Below are 12,460 nucleotides of genomic sequence, written 5' to 3' on the forward strand. Positions count from 1 at the left end.
GAGGAGGCCAATAATATTGTACCATGGATCAGGGGAATTGTAGTCTCTGGACATCTAGAGCAGTGGTCCCCAACCTTTTTATCACCGGGGACCACTCAACGCTTGACAATTTTACTGAGGCCCGGTGTGGGGGGGTAGTTTACTCCTCTACTCTCAATCACTGCCCTAACGCTCTCTGATCGCTATGGTAATGTTTAAATATCCCTTCAAAATAAGATACAGACACGCCACAACAATGAACATAAGGAACATTTTATTTTCATGGAAATTTTAACTCATGACAATGACAAATCAGTGGGAACCCTGAGCTTGTTTTTCTGCAACGAGATAGTCCCATCTGGGAGTGATGGGAGACAATGACACCCAAAGTGTGTTGTAAAGGGCCAGGGGGGGATGAAGTAAAGGGGGGGGAAGGCGTCCTTCACGGCCCACCTCCAATTAGTCGACGGACCACATGTGGTCTGCGGCCCACGGGTTGGGGATCGCTAATCTAGAGGACCACAGGTTGACTACCCCTGCCATGGATCATTCATGGGCCCCAACCAAATGTCTAGTAGAAGAGCTCCATTTTGCAGGCCCTTCAGAACTGCGGAACCTCCTCCCACCATTCCTACAGTTTATAGCCTGGCATTCTCCTTGGTACTCAAGGCAAATTACACAGAGTAAATCAGTGCAATCAATGGAATGGGGTATCCAATAGACAATGCAATAGGGTTTGACTTGTAGGAATCTGGAATCAACCAGAGAAGAAGTGAAGCATACGTTTGAAGGGGAGACACCAAACAAATGCAAATATTACATAATAGAAGCCTACTTACTGATAGTAGGATTTAAACACAGCAGTACAGTCTAAAGTCCCTCACTCGCTACCCCAAGCTTCTTCTGTACCATGTTGTTACAGCCCCGTTTCCTGCACAAAAATCCCTCCTATTTCAGCTTTGCGTTGTTTGCAGAAAGCCAGGAGAGGGGAAGCTTCCCAGTGCAATCCCAACCTGAACTACCCCATCTAAACCTACTGGATTCAGTGGGTGAAGGAGGTATTATCAACCCTGTGCCCACTTACTAGAGAGTAAATCCCATTGAACTCAAGGAGGTCAGTATATGACAGTATTGCATAAGGATGATGATGATGTCATCCGTTCAGCCATGTCCGACCCTCGGAGATGCTATAGGAAAGTCTTCGCCATGCACCCCTGTCTCTGACTGCTTCTTTTAATTGGTTCATGGTCATCCTGTATCGGCTTTGATTGTGTTGAGCCAGCAGATCCTTTGGCAACCACGTTTCCTTTTGCCGCTGACCATGCCGAGCATTAATGATTTTTCTAGCGAGTTTGATTGCATGTGTCCAAAGTAAGTGAGCTTCAGCCGTAACATCTTCCCTTCCAATAACATAGTTGGTTTGCTCCTCTCTAAAACTATCTTGTTGGTAACTTTGGCTGTCCATGGTATTCGCAGCATTCGTCTCCAACACCATAATTCGAAAACAGTATATCATCATCATCATCATCATCATCATCATCAAAAGGTCACATTCCCATTGAGAAAAACAACTGCATCTCTCTCAAAAGGTTCTTGTGAGCTATTGTGAGAATCCCAAATGCTGTTGAGATCTCTCTAATACACTTTTAAGGTCAGGCTTCAAAGAGCTTATGGCAGGAAGGAGAGACGACTGAAGATGGTGCCGTGCTAGCCCCATCTGTAACGGGCTCCCCAGCCAGGCAGAGGGCCAGGAGCAGAAGCACCTGGCCAACCTGAACAAGATACGCAAATCTTGCTCACCGGTCGGCCCAGGAACTGGGAACGGCATCCTGAGGGTCCTACAGATCCACGGAGACTAAGTTCTCCGGATCATCGCTACCTGTGCTGGGGGTCATAATGGCGTTCGTGTCGTAAATAATCTTCTAAGCTTGGAACGACCAGCTGATAAAAGCCTGCACTTTTCCCAGATCATCTTTTTTTCTCCAGCCTGAAAAGAGCAGAAGTCTGAGGAACACAAAGAATGTGAGTTTTCTGTTTGATCTTCTCTTCTTTAAAGCCCCCCTCCTTCCCCCCTAACTAATTTACAAGAGAATTCTTTCTTCAGACGGGAGGCAAGCCAGCTAAATACACTCGTTAAAACTGACAACGAAAGAACTTGAGAATTTGTTAATGAGAGCTCAGAGGAAGATTTTTTTAAACTGATAACGTCTGATCACTCGAACTCTCGCGAGACGCTGTTACTGCATACTGCACACAGAAATGGAAAATCTAACAAACGCACAGATGTTTTATTTGTTAAACAAAGGCAACTTAGAGATACTGAAAGCAGTCAAAAAGATTGAAAATGAAATTCAGGATACCAGGAAAGAGCTCTCAGACAGAATTGATGGTTTGAAGAAAACAGCTGATGAAAACACAAATCAGCTGGCAACACACCAAACAAGAATCCAATGTCCGGAAGTCAAAAACAGGAGTGGGAGAGAACTCTGGAAGTAGAACTCAAAGCTAGGAGCATTAAAATTAAAGATGTCTCAGAAGAATCTGGGAAAACAGATCTAAGGAAGGAAATCACAAAAAGCCCGGAAGACTACTTAGAGGAGGAAGAGACTCGGATTGATAAAGTATACAGAGAGGATCAAATTTCCAGGGTGGTATATGTATCTTAGGGCAGGTTCTTTCAAAGGGAGAATAGGAACATGAAGTGAGCAGCCAAACAAAACCTTTGGAATTACCCTCCATTTCAGGAAAATCAAAGACATGGGTGGATTCTCTACATCCCTTAGTGAGAGAGTTAGTTGTCTCCACCATTGGCACGTTTGTCTGCATTCCGTAGTTCAAGAGAAAAAGCACAGAAAGAGACAGAGTCACACACACGCATGGTATTCCTCTCAGGATACTTTTCCTCTTCATGAGGCCCTTCTTCTGAGGCACAGAACACGAGAACACGCTTCCCTCAGCTTGGGATTGGAGACTATCAAGATGACGGAGTGTGCTGAAGGATACGAAGACAGGAATACGTTAGAAATCAGTTGCTCGAGTTTGTTATACTTGAAAACCAAAATGAGGAAATGGATCATGGCAGCAAATTGTAAAATGTAGAAGAAGAGGGAGAGAAGCAAGGGCTTCATGACGCGGAGGTGGGCCTGCGTGCTGAAGTCCTGGGGGCTGAGGCCGCCCTTCTTCAGATTCCTCGTGTGCCTCCACAGGGAGAGGAGCAAGGCAACGGATGCCGTTAAGCAGATGCTGAAGCTGACGGCCGTAAAATAAATCTGGAGAATATTTAAAGCCTGAAAGAGAGCACACTTATCATGGACATCAATAACATAGTTGCTACCATGAGCATCACCTTGGCTGGTGTTCTCTGGCAGGTCTCCTGTGAAATTGTGGCATTTTTCTTCTTCAAAATACCTCCTGGCTGGATAAATAGTGGAGATTATGAAAACGAGGAGAGAGATGCCAAGGAGTCTGGGCACCAGCACGTCAATTCGTAGCTTCAGCCATGAAAAGAGAGGGTGGGCGAAGCTGGTGACCTTCACACAGTAGAAGACGTTGAGCCAAGTGGCACACCAGAGGCTGGCTGTGTTCAAATAAACCCAGAAGAACATGGATACCTGGTGTTCTTCGCTATCTTTAAAATTGTCTGAAGAGATGAAATACCTAATTTGGTCGCTCAGGAAACTCCATTGCAAAAGAAACCTGGAGAGGCTCAGAGCGGTCAAGAGGAAATCACAGGCGAGCATCTTCTTGCTGCAGAGCCAGCTGTGACCACTCACGGCCAGGACGAATCCATTCCCTAACAGGCAAACGATGGACTCGATTCCAAAAACAATCAGAAAAAAGGCACCCAACGTGGAAAACAGATTAGTGTCCATCACTACCATCGACTGAGATAAATTTCTAAAATGTGAACAAGACAAGTTCAGTCGTGGCTTTCCTGGGTCGTTCTGTGACGTTTTGCAAAGCAAACTTTTGCTTTGGGCTCTCTATGAATAGCCATTCCATGTCCTACACAGAGAGAGATGCAAATCTGCGGGAGGATTATGTTACTAATGATGCTGTCCGGGTTTTGCAAGTACGGATTTAAATTCTGGTTTTGCATAAACATTCCAATTTAGGGACGTTTCCCCTGTTACTGCCATTTCCCAAGCAGGATGGCTATAGCAATTGTGATATTTAAAATCCACCTCGGATCCTCTACTGAAGCTGTAACAGGATGAGGAGGGGTCTGGCTACTAACAACAGGGGATTGAGTCCTTCAGGATGCACTAAAGCCTGTATGGCTGAACATGGTTATGCTTGCTTCCCCCCGCTCCACTCTCAGACAATTCATGGCCACGCTTGTAGTACATGGCACATTAACAATCATTGTCCAGTAGTTCAGACCTCATCAGTACCACGTTTTCCCAAAAGCTGCCATTGTAGCATCCTTAAACTGGGTGTACAACACTACTGTATAACACCAGGCCTATGGGGTTATCAGGCTCACATTTACAAACATGTGACCAAAATAGATAAAGGCACTGGGCTGAAACTAGACCAAGGATGGCCAGATTGTGGCTCTCTAGATGTCCATGGACTACTATTCTCAGTGCTGGCAGGGGCTCATAGGAATTGTAGTCCATGGACATCTGAAGAGTCACATTTCGGCCACCCTGATATAGATGCTAAATTTTCTGTTAACTGGAGGAACTTCTGACAGGGGAATCAGAATTCGCGTGCCTTCACCTGTGACACCCCCCCCTCCCAAAATGGTTCTCCTGGGGACTGCATGGAAAGGAGGTAGAGAAGTTCCATTTACCTGGGACTGAATGTAAAAAGGTAAAGGTAAAGGTATCCCCTGTGCAAGCACAGCATTTTCATGGTAGACTCAATACGGGGTGGTTTGCCAGTGCCTTCCCCAGTCATGACCGTTTACCCCCCAGCAAGCTGGGTACTCATTTTACCGACCTCGGAAGGATGGAAGGCTGAGTCAACCTTGAGCCAGCTGCTGGGATTGAACTCCCAGCCTCATGGGCAGAGCTTTCAGACTGCATTTCTGCTGCCTTACCACTCTGCGCCACAAGAAGCTCATACAGGACTGAATGTACCTTCCAGTTATTGAAAACAGGCTTTTGACCCCACACAATCTTTACCGTCATTGCCTCTAGCTGCATCTTCCCTTCACCCAGTCTGCATATGCTTCACTCAGTAGGGAGAGGGTACACTCACCATGGCTGCCCACTCTCCCCTCACCCCTCTGAGAGAGCCAGGTTGGTGCAGTGGTTAGGAGTGTGGACTTCTAATCTGGCATGCCAGGTTCGATTCTGCGCTCCCCCACATGCAACCAGCTGGGTGACCTTGGGCTCGCCACAGCACTGATAAAACTGTTCTGACCGGGCAGTGATATCAGGGCTCTCTCAGCCTCACCCACCCCACAGGGTGTCTGTTGTGGGGGGAGGAAAGGGAAGGTGACTGTAAGCCGCTTTGAGACTCCTTCGGGTAGGGAAAAGCGGCATATAAGAACCAACTCTTCTTCTTCTTCTCCCTCTCACTGCCCTTTCCTGCCAGCTTAGCAATTTCTTTTTTTTAAAGGGATGCTTTACACCAGGGGTAGTCAACCTGTGGTCCTCCAGATGTTCATGGACTACAATTCCCATGAGCCCCTGCCAGCAAATGCAGGGGTCGCAGAAGGGCTTGGCCGGTGGTGGTGGGGCGCCGGTACTGTTGCTGCTCCTCCTGAAGGCGCCCAGAAAACGTAAAGTCTGGATCAGGGTTGGCCAAGCTGTGGATCTCCAGATGTCCGTGGGCTACAATTCCCATGAGCCCCTGTCAGAAGTAGTCCATGGACATCTGGAGAGCCACAGTTTGGCCATCCCTGGTCTAGTTTCCGCCCACTGCCTTTATCTATAGTGGCCACAAGTTTGGAAGTCTGATAACCCTATCGACCTGGTATTATATAGCAGTGTTTTATACACAGTTTAAGGATGCTGCAGTGGCAGCGTTTGGGAAAACATGGTACCGATGAGGTCTGAACTACTGGACAATGATCGTTAATGTGCCGTGTACCACAAACGTAGCCATGAATTGTCTGTGAGTGGAGCGTGGGGTGGGAGAGAAGCAAGCGTAACTATGTTCAGCTATGCATTCAAAAGGGATATGGACAATATTGAGAGGGTTCAGAGGAAAGTGATTAGAATGATCCGGGGCTTGGGGACCAAGCCCTATAAGGAAAGGCTGAGGATTTGGAGAAAAGGATGTTGAATACGCTCTAAGTATTTTAAAAGTTGTCACTTAGAGGGGGGCTGGGAAAGGTTCCTGTTGGCAGCAGATAGCACCCACAGTAAGGGGTTTAAACTACGTGGAGAATTATATCAGCTAGATATCGGGGCAGGGGGCTTCACAGTCAGAGTAGTTCAGCATTGGAATCAACTGCAGAAGGAAGTGTTGAGCTCCCCCTGACTTGCACTGTTCAAGTAGTGGCTGGACAGATCCTTATTCTGGATGCTTTCGGGTGGGACTAGATGGCCCATGTGGCCCCTTCCAACTCTATGATTCTATGACTCTATACTGCAGGGGTAGTCAACCTGTGGTCCTCCAGATGCCCATGGAGTACAATTCCCATGAGCCCCTGCCAGCAAACGCTGGCAGGAGCTCATGGGAATTGTAGTCCATGAACATCTGGAGGAATCCCCTGCTCTTAGTAGCCAGACCCCTCCTCATCCTGTTACAGCCTCAGTAGAGCATCCTGTGTGGGTTTTAAATATCACAATTGCTATAAGCTAGCCTGTTGGGACATGCTGGTGACAAGGGAAATGTCCCTAAATTGGAGCGTTTATGCAAAAACAGAACTTATAATGGGAGTTGTACATCCTGGACAGATGTGTACAACACGATACCTGTTTGCATCACTAGTAACATAATCCTCCCACAGATTTGCATCTCTCACTGTGTAGGACACGCTATGGGTATTCATAGAGAACCCAAAGCAAAGGTTTTCTCTGCAAAACATCACACAGGAGCCAGGAGAGGTTTACTTGTCCCATTTGCATTTTAGATATTTCTCTCCCAACAGTGATAGTGATGGACACGGATCTGTTTTCCGCACTGGGAGCCTTTCTTCTGATCATTTTTGGAATCGAGTCCTTTATTTCCCTGTTAGGGAATGGTTTTGTCCTGGCCGTGAGCGGCCACAGCTGGCTCCGCAGCAAGAAGATGCTCCCCTGTGATTTCCTCCTGACCACTCTGAGCCTCTCCAGGTTTCTTTTGCAGGGAGTTTCCACGAGCCACCAATTTAGGTATCTCACCTCTCCAGAGACTTATAGATATAGTACAGAACAGGAGGTATTCAATTCATCCTGGATTTATTTGAACTCAGCCAGCCTCTGGTGTGCCACTTGGCTCAACGTCTTCTACTGTGTGAAGGTCACCAGCTTCGCCCACCCTCTCTTTTCATGGCTGAAGCTACGAATTGACGTGCTGGTGCCCAGACTCCTTGGCATCTCTCTCCTCGTTTTCATAATCTCCACTATTTATCCCGCCAGGAGGTATTTTGAAGAAGAAAAATGCCACCATCTCACAGGAGACCTGCCAGAGAACACCAGCCAAGGTGATGCTCATGGTAGCAACTGCGTTATTGATGTCCATGATAAGTGTGCTCTCTTTCAGGCTTTAAATATTCTTCAGATTTATTTTACGGCCGTCAGCTTCAGCATCTGCTTAACGGCATCCGTCGTCTTGCTCCTCTCTCTGTGGAGGCACACGAGGAATCTGAAGAAGGGCGGCCTCAGCCCCAAGGACTTCAGCACACAGGCCCACCTCCGCGTCATGAAGCCCTTGCTTCTCTCCCTCTTCTTCTACATTTTACAATTTGCCGCCATGATCCATTTCCTCATTTTGGTTTTCAAGTATAACAAGCTCGAGCAACTGATTGTTAACGTATTCCTGTCTTCGTATCCTTCAGCACACTCCGTCATCTTGATATTCTCCAATCCCAAGCTGAGGGAAGCGTGTTCTCGTGTTCTGTGCCTCAGAAGAAGGGCCTCATGAAGAGGAAAAGCATCCTGAGAGGAATACCATGCGTGTGTGTGACTCTGTCTCTTTCTGTGCTTTTTCTCTTGAGCTACGGAATGCAGACAAGCGTGCCAATGGTGGAGACAACTAACTCTCTCACTAAGAGATGTAGAGAATATCCACCCATGGCTTTGAATTTCCTGAAATGGAGGGTAATTCCGAAGGTTTTGTTCAGCTGCTCACTTCATGTTCCTATTCTCCCTTTGAAAGAATGGGGGGTACACCTGAACCGGCCCTAAGACACACACACCTCTCTGGAAATTTGATCCTTTGGCATTATTTATTTAGACACTTTTGCTAAATATCCCATTTTTTGATAGAGAATATCATTAGGCTAAAAGGTAATTTCATCCAACACTGAAACCTGGCTTCAAAACATCATCTAACAGCACCAGGAAGCTGTACTGCGTGACCAGCTGTTAAAGAGACACTTCTCCCGTACAAATTAAGAACTACTTCGGCGAAAAGTTTTTAAGGACTATTTGAATGCTCAAAGGATATGAAGAAATCTCTGTGGTCCAGTGTGGTGCAGTGGTTCAAATGTACAACATGACACTTGCAAAAAGCGGTGGGGGGACTTGGACCACTCAGCCTAACCTCCCTCACCACAACCCAGGTTTGGCCCCGATATTGGGACAGAAGAGCCATATATGCTGCCCTAAGCACTTTGAACCCTGGTCTGAAGAAGAGAATTGGTTCTTATATGCTGCTTTTCTCTACCCAAAGGAGTCTTGAAGCAGTTTACACTCACCTTCCCTTTCCTCTCCCCACAACAGACACCCTGTGAGGGAGGGGAGGCTGAGAGAGCCCTGATATCACTGCTCGGTCAGAACTGCTTTATCAGTGCTGTGGGGAGCCCAAGGTCACCCAGCTGGCTGCATGTGGGAGAGTGGGGAATCAAACCCAGCTCGCCAGATTAGAAGTCCGCACTCCTACCCACTACACCAAGCTGGCTCTCAAATGTATAAAAATGATCGCAACAGCATTTGGGACTCTCACTATAGCTCACACTTCCTTTTAGAGAGAGATGCAGTTGTTTTTCTCCATAGGAATATGAGCTTTCTTTTGAAATGCTGTCTCATACTGGTTGACTCACAAGTAGCCTCACTGAGTTCAATGGGATTTACTCTCTAGTAAGTGCCCAGGGTTGCTAGTCCCTCCTGCACCCATTGAATTCAGTAGACTTAGGTGGGATAGCTCAGGGTGTGAGCTTTCGAGTGCAAGCACTCTTCGTCAAGAGCTAGGGCAGGGGTAGTCAAACTGCGGCCCTCCAGATGTCCATTGACTACAATTTCCAGGAGCCCCCTGCCAGCATTCGCTGGCAGCGAATGCTGGCAGGGGCTCCTGGGAATTGTAGTCCATGGACATCTGGAGGGCCGCAGTTTGACTACCCCTGAGCTAGGGACTTTAGACTGTACCGATGTGTTTAAATCCTACCATCCATAAGTGGGTTTCAACTAAGTGATTTTTGTCTTTGATTAGCATGTCCCCTTGATACTTGCGGTTCATTAGGCCTCTGGTTTGTTCCCGATTTCTACAAATCCACTCAAGTTGCGTTGTCTGTAGGATGTCTCACCCCGTTGATAATCTTGATTTCTTCTGTGTAATCTGTTATGAGTCCCAGGGAGAATTGTGAGCCATTAATCATGGAAATAAATAAGGAATTTCCCCTGACCTATGACTTACAATGAAGGGGAAAAACACGTGTATTTTTATAAAAATTGCCCTGTCTTCCTGCAATATTCCTTTTCTTTATTGTCAGATATATACACATCAGCATTTTCAGTACCAATATACTGGTATAAGTACTGGTTTTGCAAGTTGATCTTCAGAAAGGGGAGGGGGGAGAGAGAGCTCGCCAAAAACAGTTTGTCTCTCCCATAGACTCTTCTGAAATGTTTCCCCCATAGATCCTTCTGAAACTGCAGAGCGCCTGTGGAAGACAATTAAAGGGAAGCAGAAGGGACTGCTGGAAGCCATTCTAACAGTCACAGAATCATAGAGTTGGAAGGGGCCACACAGGCCATCTAGTCCAACCCCCTGCTCAGCGCAGGATCAGCCCAAAGCATCCTACAGTCCCTTTCACTTCCCTATCTTTGGGGGTGAAGCAAATCGGGAGCCCTGGCCATTTAAACTGAACAGCTTGAATAACCCACCAATCAACTATCAGCCATTTAAACCCTCCCTTTCGCTCCCCCTACATGGGGAGGGGTTCAAAAGAGACTGCTGGAAGAGCTTGGAGCCATTTCAGCCATGCAGCAGCCATGTGTTGGCTGTGGGCTATACAGGGGGTGGCAGTGGTTTCAAACCACCTCCCCTCTCCCCACGCAAGGCCAATCCAGGAAGGGAAGCCTTTTCCCGCATCAGATAGCTGTCAGGCTTTACAGGAGTGGGGTTACTCCTGGAGAAAAAGATGTCCTTACCTTTTCATAGAAGACAAATGGGACATTAATTTCTTGTTCCGTCCTCCAGATGGGATTTAAGTTACCTCCATGTCATGACAAATCCCAGTGGTCCATTTCAGCACAGTAAGCCTCCATTAAAGGGACAGGACTTATTCCGTCAGCCCCATTAGCAACCCTGCCTCTGCTAAACATGGGTCGACTTCGTTTTGTCCCACCCCCTACCCTTCGTTCCCAGCCTCTCCACTCAGGGGCTGATCGTTGGTAGACCTTGCAGACCGAGTCCTGATTTGATCCCCAAAGCCGTCAGCTAATGGTTGTCATTGTGCATGAAAATCCAGCTAATTTGCTTACTAGGTGGAGCGTGGCCACAAAGCTTCAAATGCAAAGATGGAAATGCTGTAACAGAATCTCTCCAGACTTTGCATGTCCACGGGTCTCATTCAACTAGAACAAAAACATTCCCCGCTTTTGTGGGGCATATTCAAAAATTAGCCACAGCCAAATATTGCTTGAAACCAAGCTCTGTGGTTGCTCAAAACACCTGCAGGGTGCTACATCGTAGAATACTGTGGTTTTATGTATGTACCAAGGGCCAAGCCCATTGCATTCAGGGATAGAACGGGCGCTAGGATGGGGGGGGGGTGAAAGAACTCTGCGGACGGCCTCCTCCTCTCCCCGGGACCTGGAAAGGCTGCAGGTCCCCAGGAAGGGAACTCACTGGCAGGGGCAGCTCTCACGCGGCAGAGATCTGCAGCCTCCAGAGGGAAGTGGAACGTGGAGCGGGTGGTCAGGTGTGGGGGATGAAAGGCAATTGGCTGGCCTCTGGACAGACAGGCAAGCCGGTTGGAGGAGAAGCCACTCAGGGGCGGGACAGCTTCTCTGAGAGGGCGTCAAGCGCTGAGTGGCACTTAAGCCATGAGACCAGCTCCTCCTCCAAGGCCTTACCAGAAACATGTGGAACAGATGTACGTATGTATGTACAGGATCAAGGCTAAGAGCCCTGTGGGCTGCTCAGCCATTGGTGAGTGGCGTCTGACCTTGATTTTAAACATAGGGGCAAAGCAACAGGGTGGGGGATGCATGTGGGGGGAGATATTAAAATTTCCTAGATATTTTGCCAACAGCCTTAGGCAGGAAGTCTGTAAGAATATTTAACAACACTGAGTTTACAGGAGTATAGTTAAAATGCTATAAATAAGATGTTGTATTAAAAGTTAAAACCCAGGTGGTAAAGCATCAGTCACGGACAAAACCACGAGAGCTTATTCGGTCTGTAAGACTGCAGGGGGAAGAGAAACTGGCACAAGATCCCCCACAGGGATTTGAACCCGGGTCTTGCACATCCTCGTTTGTCATTTCAGCCACCCCCTCAGGCTTTCTTAGGTGGGTTTCAGGTAGGTCTTCCGTACACTGGAGTGACAGCTGCACAGTATAGCTCGATCTTGACAGACTGCAGAAGCTAAGTAGGGTCAGTTCTCGGATGAGGGATGGCCAAGCAAGATTCTGCAGGGGAAGGCAGTGGCCCCTTGCTGGGGTTGCCATGAATCATGACGATACTTTGCACACACAATCCAAACTGTGGGATGAAGCATGGGATGGTACGGCTTGATGACATCAGCTCTGCAAGCTAAGCAGGGTTGGCACTTGGAAAGGGAGACCACCAAGGAGGGCTATGCAGAGGAAGGCCGTGGCCAACTACCTCTCCATCTCCTTTGCCTTGAAAGACCTTTGCTGGGGATGGCCTAAATCAGGGGTAGTCAACCTGTGGTCCTCCAGAAGTTCATGGACTACAATTCCCATGAGCCCCTGCCAGCGTTAGCTGGCAAGCGCTCATGGGAATTGTAGTCCACTAACATCTGGAGGACCACAGGTTGACTACCCGTGCCCTAAATCACGATGATACTAAATTGTGAGATTCAGCGTGCTAAGATCATCCCAGATCTTGGATATTAAGCAGGATCAGTTCTTGGGAGACCACTAAGGAAGGCTCTGGAGAAGAAGGCGGTGGCGACCACCTCTCCTTCTCC

General features: G+C 47.7%; 1 protein-coding gene across 1 annotated transcript; it reads right to left on the reverse strand.

Annotated features, from left to right (window-relative positions):
• Window positions 1-2,885: 2,885 nt before the first annotated feature.
• LOC143841957 (taste receptor type 2 member 8-like) lies at window positions 2,886-3,860 on the reverse strand. The gene has a single exon (XM_077346507.1). The coding sequence runs from the start codon at window positions 3,858-3,860 to the stop codon at window positions 2,886-2,888; it is 975 nt and encodes a 324-aa protein (XP_077202622.1).
• Between the last annotated feature and the right edge of the window lie 8,600 nt (window positions 3,861-12,460).

This window comes from Paroedura picta, chromosome 7 (assembly GCF_049243985.1).
Source record: "Paroedura picta isolate Pp20150507F chromosome 7, Ppicta_v3.0, whole genome shotgun sequence".
Classification (NCBI taxonomy): domain Eukaryota; kingdom Metazoa; phylum Chordata; class Lepidosauria; order Squamata; family Gekkonidae; genus Paroedura; species Paroedura picta.

Coding starts and splice junctions, on each gene's coding strand:
- LOC143841957 (XM_077346507.1), bottom strand. CDS start 3,860: ATGGTAGTGATGGACACTAATCTGTTTTCCACGTTGGGTGCCTTTTTT.